Raw genomic sequence first — 21007 nt, forward strand, 5'->3', positions numbered from 1 at the left:
ATCTACCTCCACTTATTCGAAGCCATTGAACCAGTTTCTATCAAGATTGGTGGTAATAAAATCTGTCTATGATATCAGCCTTTTTTTCTGGATACAATGATTATTTATCTTTATTAGAGAGCAAATCATAGTCCAAAAAGAAATAAGCTCTAAAATAGAAACAAGCTCTGGAAGAATACTCATTTGGTTTGAGGAGAGCACTGCCTGGCATTTTTTAAACATTTCCACAGTAACTCACTCCTGATTTGGCAGCACCAATAAAGTTAACTGTACTTTGTTCATTGTATATTCTAGTATGGTATACAAACCTTCCCAATCTCTCCTAAAGTTTTCTGAGATCATCCAAGACATAGACATTAAAGGAAGGTTTAGTCATTTTTAGATTTCCTGACCAGCAAATTCCATAACTGACAATTGCAAAGATCTGTGGAATGGCCACAAACTTTGTTTAAGTGGAAAAGGTCATTGAGAAAAGCATTATCTGTAACAGTCTCTATTATTGCCCACATTTTAAATATACCTTTTTACAGCCAGTATCCTAACTCTTAGACCAAAATGAATTATTTATTAAAGTCTTATGAGAAGATAAGGAAAAAAATGGGAACTTCTCATGGCTTTACCAAAGCAAGATAATATCGTCTCAACTTTAAGATTTGAAAGATACTGAAAAATAATGATCCAGGAAAACGCAGTTAAATGCTTACATATACACTAAAGACTTTACAGTGTAAAGAAAAGCCACTTAGAAAGTTGAATAACCTTACAAACCATGTAGTAAAAACATAATTAGAGGGCTTCCCTGGTGGCGCAGTGGTTGAGAATCTGCCTGCCAATGCAGGGGGCACGGGTTCAAGCCCTGGTCTGGGAAGACCCCACATGCCGCGGAGCAACTAGGCCCGTGAGCCACAACTACTGACCCTGCACATCTGGAGCCTGTGCTCCGCAACAACAGAGACCGCAATATTGAGAGGCCCGCGCACCGCGATGAGGAGTGGCCCCCGCTTGCCACAACTAGAGAAAGCCCTCGCACAGAAACGAAGACCCAACACAGCCAAAAATAAATTAATAAATAAATAAAATTTAAAAAAAAAAACAAAAAAACATAATTAGATACCTTATTAATAATTTTAAATATATTCATCCATTTATCAATTTGACCAATATTTATTTGGTGCCTGTTATGTAGCTGCAGTGGTGGATAAAATTTAAAATAGTATTTCTACCTCAAGAAGCATGCAACATAGCTGGACAGTTTTATTTTTTTAAAAAAAGTTCAACTCTGTTTAAGAGAGACACGAAGAAGAAATATATTTGAAAATTTCTCTCGAAATTATGGAAAACCTGTAAACTTCTCTAAAAAGTGATACTGAATTACAAACTTTATAACCACTTTTCTCACACAAAAAAACGATTACTAAAGCAAGTTATTTGATTTTTATCTTTTGAGTATAAAGTACATTAAAAAATTAACAATTAAAAATTACTGGGAATTCCCTGGTTGTCCAGTAGTTAAGACTTGGCACGTTCACTGAGGGGGCCCGGGTTCGATCCCTGGTCAGGGAACTAAGATCCCGCAAGCCACGCAGTGTGGCCCCCCGCAAAAAAAAGAAAAAAAAAATTTACTAACTTCAAGTTACATCAAAAAGCAAACTACATCAGCTGAAAATCTGACATATAATAGGTTACAAATAACTGTATTGTTTTAAATCTACAAAACAAATGAATATAAAGACTTCATGTGAGCTTCCCCCGTGGCGCAGTGGTTAGGAATCTGCCTGCCAATGCGGGGGACAAGGGTTCAATCACTGTTCCGGGAAGATCCCACATGCTGTGGATCAGCTAAGCCCATGCACCACAACTAGTGAGCCCACGTGCCACAACTACTGAAGCCCGCATGCCTAAAGCCCGTGCTCCACAACAAGAGAAGCCACCTCAATGAGAAGCCCACGCACCGCAACTTAGAGTAGCTCCCACTCGCTGCAACTAAAGAAAGCCTGCGCACAGCAACGAAGAGCCAATGCAGCCAAAAATAAATAAATAAATAAAATAAATAAATTTATTTTAAAAAAAAGTGATTAGCCTGGTACCTAACCAAAAAAAAAAAAAGACTTCATGTTTCTGAGATATATTTCTATATCATCATCACAAATGATTTAAAGGCAGAAATTCATTCCATTTGCATTTATTTTACAGATTATACATATAAAAATTCTGTAAGTTTTGCTAATAGTTTAAATCTAATTAAGATGAGTCATGCTACTTGTGTTGATTTTATTCTTAAAATTACAACTACTTTCTTCTATTTTATGCCCCAATTTTAATTCTCTCCAGACATGTGACGTTAATTAAGATTTATATACATTACTTTTTAAATGTTTTTCTTACCAATCCATACTACACACATCACAAATCTGAGAAAAACCTTTGAAACATTATTGGTCATTTCAGTTAATGCACATATTCTGCTTTATTTTTAAGAGTTTTAAGAAACTACTGATATCTGAATTTCATGCTACTTATGATCAATTTCTAGAAACTACTGAAAGTCCTGTTGTATATATATGTTTTGGAATATTATCCAGTTCTGTTCCTATCTCAAACCTCACTCCACAAAACTGGGCTACCTTGACTGTGTAAGATTATTAATAATTCATCTTTCAACTGGAAGGTGCTTCCATTTAAAGTGGACTGTTATTTAGATACATTACCTCCCCCCCCTTACAATACTGATTAGAATTTTAACTCGTGTTACTTAAGAAACTGAATCTCTGGTAGGTTCCATGACTTGCCCAAGGTCAACAACTAGCCAGTGGCAGTCCGAGTTCAATCCCAGATTTACCTAACCTCAAAACCAATACTTGCACTTGACCACAATTATCTCCTTAAAAGATTATGAGACAGGCTCAAAAGCAGGGAATCTTGTCTATCCGAAGGTTCACGCAACTATTCTGAGACACTGATAACCACACAGTACCTACAATTCAGTCACTGATTGAAATATAAATGAAGAGGATCTGTGTGCTTCATTTAAACTAGGTCAAGCTTACTGGCAGGTAAGAAAGATGTTGGAAAAGGCTTGCCTCAACACGTCTCGCCTAGACCTCTGTATCTTTACGGTTCCCCCAGTCTGTTTTTTAAAAACACGCATATCTACCAAATAAGGCTATGCCAGACCAGCTTACAGTTTGCTGGTTTCCAGAACTGCACTTTTCTAAAATAATTTAGACCAGACTTAATATTGAGCTGGGAGACTTGGTTGAATATGTCAATCTGGCACTTTCCAAACATTCGAAGTATCATTTGGGGCCACAAACCCAGTTCCACCCTCTTTCTTTTACGCTGTGATGCCTACCCACTTGGGGAGGGGGCTACCGCTCCTGTAGGACACTGGGGCAAGAGACCAGTAAAGGAAGAAGTGGGGGAAGCGCACGGAAGTTGGGAGGAGGGAGGTCTCCTTACCCACTCTTCTGCCCTAGCTCTGCCAAGGGCGGCTCCCCGCGGTGCCCAGCCGACTCACAACCCCCGAAGCCGGGCTCTGTCCCAGAGGGGTGGGCAGAAGAAGCAGGCAATGGAAGTATGGGATTGCCCCATCCACCCCGCCGAGGTCCATGCTCTCCTGGACCCAGAGGATGCTCCCTCTTTCAGAGCTAAACCTCCAGGTGGCAAACTCCCCGTCCACACCGGCCAAAGTCTTCTGCATCTGAGAGGGCGCCTCCTCCGCAACCTCAACACGGCCACCCGAAACTCTCCGCCAGCCGTCATCCCCAGCCCTTCCCTTCCACCCCCGCAACCCGCCAGGGGCACACACGCCGGCCTGCGCCCCACCCAGGATCTCCGCGCTCCCCTCCCCGACCCGGAGAAGGGGCCCCCACCACCCCCCAGATACACACACACATCCTCAAGCTCCAGCCTCCCGGACCCCGTCGAAGCCGGAGAGAGTACCTGGCAGTGCTCCGGAGTACAGATGGGGCGGGCGCAGCCCCCTCCCGGAGGCGCCGAGTGCTTCTCTACCCACCCGCAGCTTTGGCTTCTCCCGTTCCCAGGAAAGGGAGGGAGGAGAGGTGCGGGAGGGGAGGGGGAAGACGAAGAGCCGAGGTGCCTCAGAAGCCGAACCGGAACCTCTAGCGCTGGCCCCACCCTCGGCCCGGCGCAGAGCACCCTGGCGCTCCCGATAGGACTAACTGAAAGCAGGCAGTGAGAAATAGACACCACCACTTCCGGGTCATCCCCCCTACCGTCCCTCCTTAGCAACCGCGTGGGGTTGCTAAGCGGAAGTGCCTTCAAAGACAACTACCCCCATTACTTATGGGACTAACAGGAGGTAGCTGGGAGCGTGTACTCCTCTTTGGCAACACACTCTTACCTTCTGCTCCTGGTCTTGGGCTGAGCACGGGCTTCGCTGCCAAAGTCACGAAGCCAATCCTGCTTTTCCCTTCACCTGTACTCCCCTTACCAGACCCCAGCCACTATTTACTCCTGTTCCCTCCCGCCTTGAATCCCGGGCGGACCTATTGGCTCCTGTTAAGGCTCTCAGTCCCTCGTGAGAGTTACTTTCTGGCGGTTTAGCAAGCATCTCCCTCTTGTGGATTTTCAGTTGTGTTTCTACTGAGCTTTTAAAGTCTCCTCCAATGTTATGAAACCTTTTTCATGCACTTCGTTCTCCTGTGATAGCCCCTGAAACCGAATGGTGAGAAAGTTTGTCTTCACCCATCTCTTTTGTAAGGATTGCACATGCTTGTGTATGATCTGGCAAAAATTAATCCTTAAAAGAAAAAACAATGAGAAAAGGCCAAAGGAAGCCGGTGATCAAGCTTGGGAAGGAGGAAGACATTTAATCCTCCACTCAGAATAAACTTTCAATCCTATACTGTGGACAGGGAAAGTTAATAAGAGACCTCATTTTTTCTTGTGTTGGGGTGATCTGAGCTTGAAAAATACTGGCAAAACCACTGCTTGGAGCAAAAGCCAGCAACATAATTAATCCTCTTTCTAGAAAAATGACCTATATTATTATGGCAGTTAAATATTCAGAGAAATGTAGTACGGCATTCAGAGAAAAATGAGTAAAAATCTTGGCTTAACTTTCCTATCTTGAATAGGTCTGCTTAAAAGCAATAAAGCTTAATAGTAGCTCCTGAATTTGTTCTCTAGTCCATGGCAGTGAATGTCTTTTTTTTTTTTTTTTTTTTCAGTGAATGTCTTTGCAACTGCTGACTATTGGTCATAATAATTTGGTCATGATAATTTTATTGGTCATGATAACCTCTTACTCACCGATATTGGACTGTTGTCCACCTAGCTGGGGCAGAGGAAATGACTTTTGGTAATTTCAAAGAAACAGCAGGTCTGTTGGTTTCCTGTACATGTGACACAGCATTAAATTGATTCACCAAGAGAGTCAGTTCAGCAAAACCTTTAGGAAATCACTTCAGGTTCAAATGTCACTAGTAGATTGTTAAAGAAGTCTAAAACATTTCCACCCTTGCCATGGACATGCATACATGTGGGAGTATACACACACAAAATTCAAATGGAATCTGAGCACATCCAGTCAGTAATTGTTCTTTAAAAAAAACCTGGCTGTACTTGACAAGTGATAAATCTGTTACCATGACAAAATAGAGCTTGGTATTTCAATTGGCAACAGGTTTAAATATTTAAAATTTTTTAATTAGAAAAGTAAAATAATGAGCCCAATGAGCAACAACTTATCTAAAACTATGCTGGGGCTTCCCTGGAGGCCAGTGGTTAAGAATCCGCCTGCCAAGGCAGGGGACACAGGTTCAAGCCCTGGTCCGGGAAGATCCCACATGCCACAGAGCAACTAAGCCCGTGCACCACAACTGCTGAGCCTCTGCTCTAGAGCCCGCGAGCCACAACTACTGAGCCCACGTGCCACAACTACTGAAGCCCACGTGCCTAGAGCCCGTGCTCCACAATAAGAGAAGCCACTGCAACGAGAAGCCCATGCACCGCAACGAGTAACCCCTGCTCGCGGCTACTAAAGAAAGCCCACGGGCAGCAACAAAGACCCAACGCCAAAAATAAATAAATAAATAAATTTATAAAAAATAAATAAATAAATAAATTTATAAAAAATAAATATAACTATGGTGGACGTAGATGTCTTTAAAAAATTAAAAACATGAATACGGTAAATCTGTTCTATAGAAAGAAATGTTTTATTGGATAAAAATAGTTAAGATCAAATGTGGTAGTTTAAGCCAATACAAAAATGCAAATTCCTATGCATCATTCATTTTTCCTGTTGTCTGAAGAAATATGACTTATAATAGCATACAACAGCATTTATTTAGATCCTCTCTTCCTACAGTTTTTAAAAAATTATTACTGAGTCACTTTTGTATAGGTGTATGAATATCTGGCTTAATTCCTAAATGATCACGACGTGTATAATTCCATCACTTTTAACATACTCATTACTTGGAGACCTCTAAAGATGTATAGCACAGGTACATACATTTTATTGTACACTGAAAACATATACATTTTATTGTAAGTAAATCAACCTAAAATGTTGATAAATGTTTAAAAATTCAAATAAATAAATAAATATGTATATAGCACAATCCACACCTAAAACTAGCTATGTGGGTTTAACTATGCTTTTAGGATTTTGTGAGCAGTATCACAGGAATCCATATACTTTTTTTTAAAATTATTACCCAAATCAACCTTTTATCTTTTAAATTTTATTTATTTATTTATTTTGGCCACACCACGCGACATGTGGGATCTTAGTTCCCCGACCAGGGATCAAACCAGCGCCCCCTGCATTGGAAGTGTGAAGTCTTAACCACTGGACCGCTAGGGAAGTCCCCAGGAATCCATATTCTTTTTTTGTTTGTTCGTTTTTTGTTTTTTTTAATTTATTTTTATTTTTGGCTGCATTGGGTCTTTGTTGCTGCGTGCGGGCTTTCTCTAGTTGCAGCAAGAGGGGACTACTCTTCATTGCGGTGTGTGGGCTTCTCATTGCAGTGGCTTCTCTTTGTTGCGGAGCAAGGGCTCTCGGCGCGTGGGCTTCACTATTTGTGGCACTCGGGCTCCGTAGTTGCGGCTTGCGGGCTCTAGAGCACAGGCTCAGTAGTTGTGGCGCACGGGATTAGTTGCTCCGCGGCATGTAGGATCCTCCCCGACCAGGGCTCAAACCCGAGTCCCCTGCATTGGCAGGCGGATTCTTTACCACTGGCCACCAGGGAAGTCCCCAATGAATATTCTTAATATGAACCATAATTAAGACAGTGCTCTCAAATCTATGCTAGATCTCAAATAGCCTTCAAGGTCAATATAGTACCTTCATTCTTCAAATCAATATAGGACCTCTAGCCTTTTTTCTCAATCTCTTGAAAGCTTTTTGTCATTTTTCAATTGTCTCTTGTAATCATTTAAGAAAGAATTAGGTTGTATAACGTTTATTTTTGGGAAACCCAATACTCTGTTAATAATTATTACTTAAAAATTCAAATATTCTTAGAGTTCCATTGGCATCTCCAAATACAAAAGACAAAACAGACAAACATAAAAGATACCAAAATCAATGAATACTTGGGATCAGTTAGAAGAAATATAGCCAGATTTACTTTTTATCTGTCTAAGCAATATACAACACACAAGGCATGGCCCCTTGTACAAGGGACTTAGAGAAACTCACTTAGGATACATGTGACATAAACAACATAATGTTTAGCCTTAGGAAGAGAAGGCTAAAGATGTAACAGCTATCTTTAAATAATTGAAGGTTGTCATGTGGAAGGAGTAACTTGTTCTATGTTATTTCAAGGACAGAACCAAGAAGAGGAGGAGGGGAGTTAAGAAAAAAATCAAATTTTTAACTTGTAGCACTTTCGATTGCCATCCAGCTAATAAAATAGTCCATCTAATGAAAAGCTATAGCTGGCTTGGGTTGAACAAGGTAGCTTCTAACACTCCTCCCAGTTTTGATTCAGTGACAATCTTTCCCACCTCCATAGGCTATCCTCAAAGGTAAAAGGAACCATTTTAACAATGTTGGTTGGACCAAGGTCCAGCTGAATCTTCAATTTTTCCAAAAGTGAGTTAGCGTGAAGAATTTTAAGTACGGTGAGATTTATAAGCAGTGTATATATACATATGGGAAAAGTTCAGTTAGTTTAGGCTTTATTTTCTGCTTTTTAGAAAAATGACAAGTATTTGTCATCTCATAAATAACTCTGGGCATACTTTATAATTTTCACTATAGTATTATCTTCCTTTGTGAAACTATGTAAACACAAAATTCATATGATCCTCACGAATTCCATTAGCATTCAAAAATTCCATAAAAGTAGCTTTAATCATTGTTTGCTCCAGAATTGAACACTAACATTAATTATTTGAATAATCCATTCAAAAATGAAAACCAGGTTAACTTTGTGAAGGGTACAAAATTAAAACTTACTTTATATTTTTAATGTATAAACTTTATTTTTTGATTCAATTTCAATGTAAATGGGGAGTCTGTACTTCTCTTATGTTTAGAAGAGGCTAAATTGACAATCTACATTTTAAAAAACGTTTGACAAGGAAACAGATTACATGGGACCTCTGCCTAATAAAGTTAGACATCACCAAGTATTATATATTTTGAAAGGATTGTATTTGAAAAGACTGTAGGTTCTTTAGGTCAAATTTTTTGGAAACAATTACATACCAAAATTAGACTTCATTGGACACACCACCATAAAGTTTCTCTCTCCATCAATGAAAAATAGCAAATCAGGTTTCATACCCATCAAAAGCCTAATTGTCAAGGAAGCACTTAGGATGAAAACTCTGGTCTCAATTCAGTATCATTACGTTTAATACCCACCTCTAAAAGACAAAGCAAAAAATACAATCTACAGTCATAAGGACTTATTTTGGAAGTTGATAAAATCAGGTCAGTACAGTGATTTGCATTTGGAAGGAATAAAATAGAAATACCTAGTAGGATATAATCTTAGAAAGCACACATATGGATAGTATTGTGACAATGAGTATTCGTTTATTAAAAACAAACTTCAGGAAAGCATTCCTGTTAAACATGGTTAGTTTTGATAACAGGATGTCAGTGAGCAAAAAGCCTGATGAGGAAGCAAGAATACCAGTTACTAAGCACTATTATACCCACCTCTTCAACTATACCCTTGATTATCTTGAAAAATATAATAGTAGCTCTAAGGACTTTAGACATAGTTGTGGGTCTATGGCATGATTTGCCTTTCATATTTTATTCATTTCCAACTTGAAAAGTATAGGCCCAAAGGGTAATATTTTATGACACTAAGTCAAATGCATATTCTAGGAAAATTCCTCTCTTTTAATGTAGTCTATGGAATTTTCCTGCCCAATTCTATGCTAGTATTTTATCTTTTTGTTGTTGTTTTTAGAAGCTTCATCAACCCTTTAAATCCTTAGGACAAAACTGCCCTTAAATTTTTCTAAGAAGAAGGTAGACAGCCATCCAAATTTTTTCAACATTGCATCTTTGGCCCCCTTTCTTAAAAAGGGTATGGGTTCAGTTTAATTAATACTGACTTTTTTAATGTGCAAAAATCTACCTCTGCTTTTTAAAGCAAATAAAAGGAACAAAAATATGGCATCACTCCAATAATCAAATGCCAATAAAAATGGCAACAGTACAAAAATCTAAGCAAATCTCAAATACAGCAGATTCATAATTAGAACACCATGCAATAATTCTAGCAAGCAAAAGCTTAACAGGTAAAAGAAACCGAATACTGCATTATACTGAATACTAAGTTAAGTAACCATAATTAATCTTATAAACTTTCCAATATCATAACTACTTGCTTTTGAATAACTAAATGTAAGCCTCATTTTTTAACTTAAATGCTTATTCAACAAAGCTAATTGGAACAAGTACGTTTATGCAAATTTACATCCTAGAATACCAGAGTAAACAGGAGACATCAGTCAAGAGTGAATAAGTAATTTCTATTCATTTTCATCATCTGTATGATCAGGTGGCAAAGGACATGATCTGTGGAAAGAAGAGAGAACTTCGATAGTCACCTGAGTCAAATGTTTAAAAAACAAAACATAAGTAGTTTTTAAAAACTTATGTAAATCAGGAACATTAACAGTGCAGTGGGTCTCGTCAATAGACTAGAAATGGGAGAAAATTAAACTCCATTAATTGATAAACTCCTACAGATTCCAAATACTAGAGCGACAAAATTTTTAATAATCTATTTTGCCTGTTAATTTGCCAAATTACTTTCCCCTTTAGGATATGTTGCCATTTTTATTAAAGAGGGAATCTCTATTTCTATAGCATCTTCTTTCGATATGTTAAGTGGATTGATGAAGAGTACAGTCCTTCAGCAAGAACTCTGTGATTATGAAAAGCAAAAGAATTTAACCAATCCACTTGAGCAGAGAAAACAGCAAGTTGACATATTTGACTGTATACCCTTTGGAACTATATGAATCTATTATCTAATTAGAAAAAACCCCAAATTGTCTTAAGTTGGCATATGGTAATCACAGCTTTTGAAAAATAATTTATATTATCCCAAAGCCATTTTGTACTCATTATACTTTTTAAAAAAAATACATTTATTTATTTATTTTTGGCTGGGTTGGGTCTTCCTTGCGGCACGTGGGTGTCTCATTACGGTGGCCTCTCTTTGTTGCAAAGCACAGGCTCTAGGCGCGCCAGCTTCAGTAGTTGAGGCACATGGGCTCAGTAGTTGTGGCTCGAGGGCTCTAGAGCACAGGCTCAGTAGTTGTGGCACACGGGCTTAGATGCTCCGTGGCATGTGGGATCTTCCCAGACCAGGGCTCGAACCCATGTCCCCTGCATTGGCAGGCGGATTCTTAACCACTGCACCACCAGGGAAGTCCCTCATTATACTTTTTATAGAGAAAAAGTCAATTAAAAACTTAATCATAAATCAGAATTTTTTAGAACTGATAAAGATTTGTGAGATCTATTTTAAAATAGTTTTCAAATTAGATCCAGTAAGCCTGAATGGTCATAGGGCAAGTGAGTGAAAGAAGGAAGCTAAAACAAGGATATTCTGACTTGGAATAAGATTACCATTGACTCACCTACTCTTATATTACCAAGACGTCTTCATTGTACTTTCCTGGAAATTAAATCAAGTTAACAAATGAACACTATCATAACCCAAAATTCCTTTTTTTCAAGGACCTGATTTAATTTACTTTAGGTATCATAGTTCTGTTCAAGATTTTAAGAAGATAGTTTTTCTTGATTCTGATTCTCCCCCATGCATCTTCCTTTGTGAGAATAAAGCCATAGGAGTAGCCATATTCCAGATTAAGAATTAGGGAGACAGAAGTCCTTCTGATATACTGATAGTTTTCTATTTACTATCAATAGTAAATCTATTTAAAGAGCTCCTATCAAAAGGAAAAAATATTTTCTATTTCTTTAACGTATCAGTATGAGATAGATGTTCACTAACCTATCATGGTAATCATTTCATGATGTACGTAAGTCAAATCATTACACCCTGAACTCATATAGTACTGTATGTCAATTATGTCTCAATAACACTGGGAGAAAAAAAAAACCAATCTATTGATTTATTATAAATAAAGGGATAACTACAATTCTCTTAAACAAAAACAAATCTAAGACAGAGGCCTAAAGTAATAATATAAACCTCTATTACCTAGTTTTATGTCACAGATTTTATTATACTATGGATCAAAGTGCTTTATGAGACTATATGTGTAATCTTTTCCATATGATAGGAAGCCTGTAATATAGGTTTTATTGCTGTCATGATCAATGGTATAGCCATATTTGGCTATATTGCCAAATATTTTCTTTCATTAATGGAAGTCACAAATAATTCAAGAGGATTGTCATATATTCTAGAGCTAATATTGACTATTAGCTTGTTCAAATTAGAATGAGAAAGAACAAGGAAGAATGGTGCCAGTAAGTGAGAAGGAACTAAAGGAGACTTACAGGATCATGAAAACAAGTCTATTAAAAAACTCTATCCAAAAATGTATCCCCTTCCTTGTTGATTTTATTGAAACAGAAATGATAATAGTGATGTAGCAACAAAGTATAAAATTTAGTTACTGCTCCAGAATTTGACACTCCTTTTAAATATCTCATTAGATGGACAGTAGGCATTCAATAACAATTTACTAAATGACCTATGAACAATATTAAGTCTTAAAATTTTATATGCATAAACATCATTTTATGTCAAATACTTTGTTTTAACTGCCCATTAACCATTTATTTTTATTTAGTTGTGTTCAATGCAAATCAATTCCAAACACAATGTACAATCCAAAACAGGTGTACAGTGTTCAGATATGAAGCAAGAGGTGTTCATTCACACACATAGATCTCACATAACCTGAGATCAGCTGGATCTAGTTGTTCCTGTGTAGACTTCTAAAGATGGCAAATATTGGCTTAAAACTTATTAAGAGTACTATGGCCATATTGGATACTTAACATCTAAGCATCGTTGTGTGAACCTGTGAACCAAAGATTTCACAGAGTTTCTACTTCTAAAAAGGCTTCTGTACATCAAGGCAGTTGTAAAGTTTTATTTTCCAGGATCAAGTCCACTTAGGCTTAGAACCATCTAAAAATAATGACTGATGTAGAAAGTGCTCCACGTGTAGCTATTTTTATTCATCAAGTTTTATATTTATATATATATGTTTATGGAAAGGGCACAAAAGAGTTATGAATTTAATGCAGGCAAGTTTCCAGTCTTCACTTCCCAAATACTTAATACACATTATTTTTGCTGCCTTCATATATTTGCCTGTTAATTTCAAGATTTGTCAAATATGCCTTCCAAACAGATCAATTTTTTAAGTTGTAAATATTATTCAATATATGCAGAAATAAAAAGCAATATTTTAAGACTGGTTGAAGTCAATGCACTTCTAATCTTTGGAATCAAGTTAAATGATCCAACTTAGCTAAATGAATCTGGATGGGAATGTGTGATAGGAAATACCTGTTATTTGACTTTTAAGTGCATTTGCTGGGATTACTTATGCTTGGATTTGTAGTAGATTCCAATCCGTCATTGCCCTGGAACGTGTCAGTTACTGAAGAAAGTCAAATGCAATGTCAAATCCAAAGCCCCAGAGAAAAGAGTTAAGTTCCCAAGAGAACAGTGAAAACAGTGTAAAACCTGATGGAGAGTATATCAGCATTAAACCAGGACTGCTGAAACAATACACAGAGGATTTGCAGTAATACCTGGTGGTTCCTTCCAGTGTACATCATAAATAGAATCACTGAAGCTTTTTATATTACCTAATCATTTTACCGCCTTCTAGATTTCGTGAACAAAATGGAAACTGAATCTCCATTCCATAGCTCATCCTTTTTCTCTAGATGAAGATGAAATTATTCTTATTTGCAAGGTACAGTTTGAAGTGTCCATATTTCTTAAGTTATACTTAATCACATCATTAATTCTCGATGTTGTCTCTTTCCAGTCTTGTACATGAAACTCCAGCAGATTTAATATTGGCTTTCATTATCTGGTCAAATCCTTCAGATGCTCTTTAAACTAGTCCAATTTGGGAGTCTCAACATTCTCTGTGTTAATAAAACAAGGGATGGAATTAGTAGACTTGATGAAGACCTGTTTATTTTCCTTGCCACACTGGACTTCTAGATGGCGTACGGATTGGGCTTTAGAATATGGGTTGGTAAACTGTAGATGTCTCTTGGCCAAGTCTCTTAACGGTAGAGATGTAGAAGGGCAAGCAAGACCACAAGGAGACTAGCTGTTGACTGCAAAGCACAGCTGACCGTTGTGGTTTCGAACGGAGGACCTTCCGTGCTGGTTAAAGGAACGAATGAATAAATCTGCGTGGGTAGGAGCAGCACCAGAAGCAGCAGCCCCAATCTGAGCCTGACCACCATCCCCTTGCCCATGGTGATCACTCCGCCCTGGGCAGGGCTCGCTGCTTGGTGCCGTGGAGGAGGATCACAGGCTACTGGCTGGTGCAGGGGAGGTATCTAGCAGGGTCTTAAATCTAGCCGGAGGCTTCATAATGGCGGTGACGTGGCACCACCCGCGCTCACCACTCCCCACCTCCAGTCAAATAATTTGTTTTTGAAACAAAAATTTCAAAATTCTTTAGAGAGTCTGGACACTATTACTTATAAATCTATTTAAAAAGCAGGTTTCCATTGCTTTTTTCCCCCAATGGTATTATTTTTTTTCCTGATTCTTAAAATATTTGTTGTTGAAAGTTGGTAGCACTGAGTATGAGAGGTCTTTACCCAGATATATCACTATTGATATTTGGTATATTTTGTACAGAGATTTGGTATATTTAGATACATGTCTTTTACACAATAATGATTGTACTTTTGTACCAGAATTTTTGCTTAACACTTATCATGAGCATTTTCCTGACATTAAAATCTTGAAAGCATGATTTAATTATCTTCTTAAAAAGTTTACACAATGAACTCTGCATGTTTGCAGTTTTATACCCACCTTGTTTTGCTTTGAAGTTTTCTTATGTATTTACAGAGAAGTTGTAAAGAAAATACATCACGGTGTTAGTTTTGGTTGTTTCTAAGTGATGGGGATTTCTATATTTTCCAACCTTTCTACATTGGGTATATATTTCCTGTGGAGGCTGAACTAGTAGTTTTTGAAAGGTGAGGTTACTGGAATTCAAGCTAGATAAACCAACATGGAAATTGCTTTTTGAAAAAAGACTACAGAAAACAAACAGAAAAAATTAAAGAATAAAGACCAGAAGTTCATGATTAATAATGTAACACTTATATCTGAATGGGAACTGATCCTCTTTGAGTGACTGAAATGAGTAAAAATAATACCTTTCATTGATGTTTGAAATTTGGGAGTGACTTATAATAATAGGTTAGCACAGTTTTAAAAACCTCTGGTTTGTATTTTCTTATCTGCTCAAACAGAAATTTTAAAGTTACTCAATATTCTGTTGTCTTTTATTTTCAAGAATATAAGTATTTCTTTATATTCCAGAATATGGAAACTTACTTTCTCTTTGCTTTTCCCAAGCCACTGCTTCCTGCCTCCTCAGGAATCCTATTCTCTTTTTCTGAATCTTTAGGGGACAGCCTGAAGAATTCTCCGATTCCTTTTTGCCACTTGGGAGTTGGGCGCACACAAACTGGATTCCCTCCTGCGTACTTATTTTCAGCTATAAAATATAAACAGATAGAACTAAATAAAAATTAAGAATACAATCACCATTCCTTAAAGGGAAAGTTAATTCTTTAACGTCAAATCTAAAGGGTATTAAATGGTGTTACATCCATCTTTAAATTTTAAAATGTGACATGATAAAGCTGTATTCAGTTATAATATAATGTATAACACTTTATTACATTTATCCTTTAGCCTAGAAAAATAGCATTAACAAGATGTTTACAACTAGAAAATATTTTTCATATTTTGTCCACAAGCAGAGCTATTCAGTTAGTCTTATGTACTGTCATACTAAAGTTTGACACACTTTTTCCTGTATGTTCTTAACTAGAGCTTGTGGAATTAATCTTCCAAACTGCTCAACTTCCTCCTAAAAGGAATGAGACAGCAGATGGCATGGTATTTTCTCAACTTCTCCTCGCACAGAAGGAGCGATGTGAAGCTATTTCCCTGGCCCGGTTTTCCCTCTTAATGTCCCAAAAGCAGTAACAGGAGCTGCAAAGTTGTAAAACACACACACCGACACCAAATTTAAAAAAAAGGAAAGAAAGGAGAGAGGGAGAAAGGGAAGGAAGGACAAAGATAAATATGTAGAAATGAAAACCAAAACGTGATTAGCACTGTCAACTATAGTCCCGATTCTTAATCTAGTAAAGAGGTGCTTACATAGCCTCTTACAAGAAAAAGCCCAGTTGTCAATACTAAGAAAAATAACAACGCTAAAGTAGAAAAGAAAAACGGGTTTGAAGAGAAACTGTGTCCATCCCTAACCCGAGACTTGAAATTCTTTACAATGCGACCCACTCCGCCCCGCACCCCTACCCCAGCCCGCCAAGAGACAGGCCCGCTCATTAGAGCAAAAGGCAAGGAAGAAATTCGGGGATGAGGATCTCAGGAAAAGAAATTCCACGGTGGGGCAGGGGGCTCGCAGGTCAGGAGAACTGTGGTGCCAGGCCTGATCTCCTTTTGAGAAGGTTTCTCCAGGATCTTGCAGGGGCGCTTTTTACCTTTCCTTGACGAAAGCGGCGTGGAATTAGTGGCAGAGGTGGAGGAACCAAGCACCTTCCTGGGGGCTCGAGAAGCCACCACTGCGGAGAAAGGCAAAGAAGGGCATTCAGAAGGGGGCACGAAGAGTCTCAGAGCCACTTTCTCACCACACTCTCCGACCCAGCCTATTGGAGAGGAGAGGCCCGCGATCCAGAACAGCAGATAACCCTCCCCTGTCCCCGCCGCTTCTTCCTCCTGGTTAAAGGGATCGGGCCGCTGCTTCCTGGCGGGCTGGACCAGTTTGGCGGACAGGGTTGTGGGCAGGTCCGGCTTCTCCCGCCCGCGGCGGAGCTGCCCAGGGAACCACCTGTCCTCCACTACCATGCTCGCCTGCCTCACCTTTTCTGTAGGTGCCAGGGACACCGTCTGCTTTAGTTCGCACCATGTTCAAACACGAGATGAGAACAACCAACTGACTCCCCAGCCGAAGATGTTTCACGGGACAAGGCCCCGAAAACGAATCTCCCGCCACAGTTTATATTGGTCCCTTTCCCGCGCGCTCCACTGACTCTCCCAGGCCTCCGCTCCCATTGGTTCCGCGCCTTTCACGCGCAACCAATCGCCTGTGTCCAGTGCTGACTGCGGCGGGGTTGGGCGCAGTGCTGACTCGTCCATCAACTTGCAGAAGCTTGTGATTCGTACCCGCCTGAGGTGGGCGGTGCCAGGGCGCTTTCCTGGGGTGCCCCATGTGTGGGTGCTAAGATCAAGAATTAGGTAAAGGGGCCTGCTTAGAAAAGAAAACCCAGGAAAGACAGCGAATTCCAACATTTCTTTAAAAGTTAACCACAGGCTTAAATCCATAATGTCACTCCTGGAAGTGACACCTGAAATGAAGAGGACTTTTTAATATCTCAGGTATGAACACTCTTTACAGCATCCGTAACTAAAACGAGTCTATGGAATGGGAAAAAGCTAATACAATTTATTTACAGGGATTTTTTTTTTTTTTTTTTTTTTTTTGCCAGGCCGTTCAGCTTTTGGGATCTTAGTTCTCCGACTAGGCATCGAACGCTGGCCCCAGCAGCAGTGAAAGCTCCGGGTCCTTACCGCTGGACCACCAGGGAATTCCCTATTTACAGGGATTTAAAAAAAAACAAAACTTTTTAGAATGGTGTGAAACAAGAAAAAAACAGTGAATTGTGTATACATACATACATTAAAAGAAACATTATTATAATAATAAAACGTTTTCCCGAGACCTGTATGGTCTCAGAATTCCTTAAAAATATGTCATATGTGCCAAGGGCACATCCCTGGCACGTAGTGAACATGATTTTAGAATAAGAGCTCATAACTATTTTCCTTCCCTATGCTTATCTTTAGAACTCACAATACGCCCTGGGCAATGATTTTCACTCTCTGAATACCACGCACAAAACCTGATCAAAAGAATTTGCCTTAGGATGTACTTTGTTAAATGTGCACTTGAAAGGCAAACCTGAAAGTGTAAGCATGGCATTAATTCTCTCCAATAAATTATGCTTGAACTTTCAGAATAAAGGCTTCTCAGTACTTTAACAGAATCAACAACTACTTTGTGTTTTTGAATTACAGAATCTAGACAGCAGATGAAATTAACATTATAATAGGAGGAAAGGTATTGCAAATTACCTGTAGCTTTGTCTAAATCTTAGTGTCTAAGATTACAGCCAAAGTCCTATCAGAAAAATCAACAAGCCCTAGGGTATCCCTCCTTGTTCTTTGTCATATGCCCCTCTCAATACACAATGTTTCTTCAATGCACATTTTTTCCTTTTCAGTTAAGTGGCTTCTACAAAGGCCTGAATTACCTAATTCCCAGATCCTTGCAGAGATTAGAACTGAGCTGAGAATCTGCTGGTCTTTTCTCTTAGTCCACATGCCAAGTAAATTGCTGGAAAGAATTGCAAATATACCTTTGCACACAGGGGCAATCTGCATATTACTATAGCTGTGTTTGTATGTCTGTCTTTTTAATGCCAATTATGATAAGGAAGGATGCAAATTAGAGTAAAAACTCAGGAAAAAAAGCAGTGATGCCTAGTAAAAGTTCTTAATTTAAATGTTTGCTTTGCAGAAGTGCTTCTCCTTTACAGTTAAAATAGTTCTGTGGTGTGAACCTGAAAATTTTAAAGGCCTAAGGCATTAAGAAAAGTTATAGTATGTACAAATGAAATTTCTGCCTAAATTTATACAAAAGAATATCTTTAAGTCATATTAAATAGGTGTGCTTGCTTTGCTCAGGCATAAATTCATTTTAATAAATGGTAATACAGTAAATGGCATTACATTACATACATTACAAACTAGAGATTTCAATCAATAACATATTCCTTATGAAAAAGAACACTTTTATTCTTGAGGACCTAGTAATTTCATCATAATGTGTGATATACTAAGTCTTATTGTACAAAACGCTTGTCAGTCTGTCTTCAAGAAGTTATCATTTTAGTTATGGGAACAGAACAGATATAAAAACAGGTAAAGGATTTGGATATGTTATAATTAGTATTAAATGTAGCAGATATCTATGAAGAAGCAAAACTTGTACCCACTATTTATGAAAATTCAGTCTTTTTAAGCTGGAAAGCCATATATTTTGCAAATTAACAACAAAGATAATCCAAACTCAATGTAAATCAACACACATATGATTTTGATTATTTATGTCGGTGAAAACACTAACATAAAAAGGTGAAACAACATCCAGTTGATGTAATTATTTAGTATAAATAGCCTAATGGGAATGAAGAGCCTATCCATGTAACACAAAGCCAGTCAAATTGATCCATGAAATATATCAGAAGACATTATGTTATGCTCTCCAGAAAAATCTGGCTAAATTTTCCCCAGTCCGTTGTCCCAATGGAGTAGGGAAGTAGCAAAAGACCCTTAAATCTGGTCATCTTGAGTTGAAATACCTTTAATTTCTTAAAAATCAACACAGAGAATTTATATAGAAGGTCTTCAAAGCCAAATCACAGCACGTGTTTTATTAAAGTTTTTTTTTTTTTTTCCCTCCCTCGAGCTTGCAGAGTTGTCTTGGCCCTCCTGGAAAAGACTTGGCTCAAAAAAGCAAAAAGAGGTTTTAGGAGCGTGAATCAGGTATTAGACTACAAGGGGTATAATAAAACCACTACCACCGGAGCAAATCCTTACAGCGTTTACTCTAGCTTTCAAGTGCTATTTTAAATATTTTACATAAAACCAGAACAGTTTAAAAACCGGACCCTCAGGTTACGGGGTATTGTTTTGTTTTTTCCTAAACTGTAGTTTTTATAGGTATTTGTATTGTCTTAGCAGATTTCCCAGTTCTCGAGTCCTACATTTAACGACGCGGAAGAACCACTCGCAGATGGACCTCTGATACAAGCGGCAACATCAGGAAGCGGGCAGAAGCAGGAGGAGGCACAGGTGGGAGGGATCTGTGCTGGGGGCGGTGCTACCGCGCGGGGCAGTGCAGGCTGACGGAACCCGCGCGAGCGAGGTCGGTGTTGCGCAGGGGACTAGTCCGTAGTGGGACGCCGAGCTTTTGCAGCCCAGCTGGTTCCGGCTGGGGAAAATGGCGGTGACTGGGGCGGTGTCCCGGGAGCAGCTGGTGGGCTGGTGCACCCAGCAGTTGCGGAAGACTTTCGGCCTGGATGTCAGTGAGGAGATCATACAGTAAGACCGGTTCGGGTCAGAGGCGGGAAGGAGCTCTGGGATGTGCACTGGCTGAGCAAACGGGGAAACGGAGAGGGCTAAAAAGTTGATGAATGAGAGTGAAGAAATGTGATAAAAGGGCTGCGGTCTATCTACGAGAGCCGAATTTTGACCTCTGGCTTTATAGTTTAGGTTCTGGAATAGGGTGTCATGCTCCACAATCGGCTGGTGGGGCCTTTTTTCCCCAGGAAAACGCCAAATCCCTGATAATTAGACCTGTAAATCTGTCCCAGGAACCAGTTTCCTTATAGATTTTGGAGAGAAGGGGCAAGCCAAATTGTCTTTCCAGAAATTCCTTACTCTGAACATTTCAGTTTGCCCGATCCGGGTTGTGTCAAATAGGACCTGAAATTTAAATGGGGGTAGCGTGGTACTGTGTAAAAAATAGCTCCTGACTCGGCAGTCCCGGTTCTATTTTCTGTGGTCATTCACCAGTTTTGGAGCCTTAGGCAACTTAATTTTCCATCTTTGTACCTTAGTTTCCTCGTCTGTAAAGTGAAAAATTAGCAGAGATTATCTTTAATAACGCGTTATGATTGTAATGAAGTGGAAATGGTGACATGATTTAATATCTGCTTTCAACTGATTTAACTTTTCTTTTTTTGGCGATACTGCATGCCAGGACAGCAAAGACGGTTGATGAGTGAGGAGGTGGGGGAAGTGCAGTGTATCGAGGAGCATAGGAAAAAGGACTCTCATTAAGATTTGAGAAACTCGTAAGGTTAACTGCAAGGGATGAATTTAACTTGAGAACTAAAAGATGGGTAGGTGGCAGTGCAGAGTTCAGGAGGAGGGAAAAACTTCTGCAAAAATTGGACTTAAAGAACCTGGAAGTGTTTCTTGATTTGGTTCCTTGCTCATTGTCGCTGAAACCTAAATTGCAGTTCTAGGGCTTTTGTAGGAAGTAAGGTGAATTTCTGATTTTGGGAGAAAATAGACTTGTTGACAAGGAGAGAGTTAAGAGAGCCAATTTTAGAGGATTATTTTGAACACTGGAATAGACTATCAAAAAAAACTCAGTTAAGCAAATATATGATATCACTTATATGTGGAATCTAAAA

The 21007-nt window shown here is 38.9% G+C and overlaps 3 protein-coding genes across 14 annotated transcripts in view; 1 reads left to right on the top strand and 2 right to left on the bottom strand.

Annotated features, from left to right (window-relative positions):
- The window catches only part of CSNK1G1 (casein kinase 1 gamma 1), a 196718-nt gene extending 192571 nt beyond the window's left edge, over positions 1-4147 (bottom strand). For 4 of the 7 annotated variants that reach the window (XR_014242125.1, XM_082383383.1, XM_082383379.1 and 1 more), the window contains exon 1: positions 3943-4061. The gene's annotated coding sequence lies outside the window, so the exon portion shown is untranslated. Of the gene's footprint in view, positions 1-3459; positions 3806-3942 lie in introns of those variants that run through there. The other 3 variants (XM_082383384.1, XM_082383380.1, XM_082383381.1) reach the window with 3 other exon arrangements.
- A 2550-nt stretch (positions 4148-6697) lies between these two features.
- Positions 6698-16768, bottom strand: PCLAF (PCNA clamp associated factor). Of its 2 annotated transcripts, XR_014242139.1 has the most exons (5): positions 16605-16768; positions 16226-16306; positions 15048-15210; positions 13316-13603; positions 6698-10021 (listed from the first exon to the last, which is right to left on the bottom strand). XR_014242139.1 is itself a non-coding variant. In XM_082383537.1 (4 exons), the coding sequence occupies exons 1-4, from the start codon at positions 16648-16650 to the stop codon at positions 9976-9978; spliced, it is 336 nt and encodes a 111-aa protein (XP_082239663.1). In that variant the 5' UTR covers positions 16651-16764; the 3' UTR covers positions 6698-9975. The 2 variants fall into 2 exon arrangements, 1 of the variants encoding a protein (XP_082239663.1); XM_082383537.1 differs by lacking the exon at positions 13316-13603 and having other exon boundaries at positions 16605-16764.
- Positions 16769-19736: 2968 nt separating this feature from the next.
- TRIP4 (thyroid hormone receptor interactor 4) overlaps positions 19737-21007 on the top strand; it is a 68537-nt gene continuing 67266 nt past the window's right edge. For 2 of the 5 annotated variants that reach the window (XM_082383332.1, XM_082383334.1), the window contains exon 1: positions 19737-19907. In XM_082383332.1, coding sequence (XP_082239458.1) covers positions 19807-19907 — 101 coding nt within the window. In that variant the 5' untranslated portion in view covers positions 19737-19806. The remainder of the gene's footprint in view (positions 19908-21007) is intronic. The other 3 variants (XR_014242122.1, XM_082383331.1, XM_082383330.1) reach the window with 3 other exon arrangements.

Source organism: Balaenoptera borealis, assembly GCF_965194805.1.
Source record: "Balaenoptera borealis genome assembly, chromosome: 3".
Lineage (NCBI taxonomy): Eukaryota > Metazoa > Chordata > Mammalia > Artiodactyla > Balaenopteridae > Balaenoptera > Balaenoptera borealis.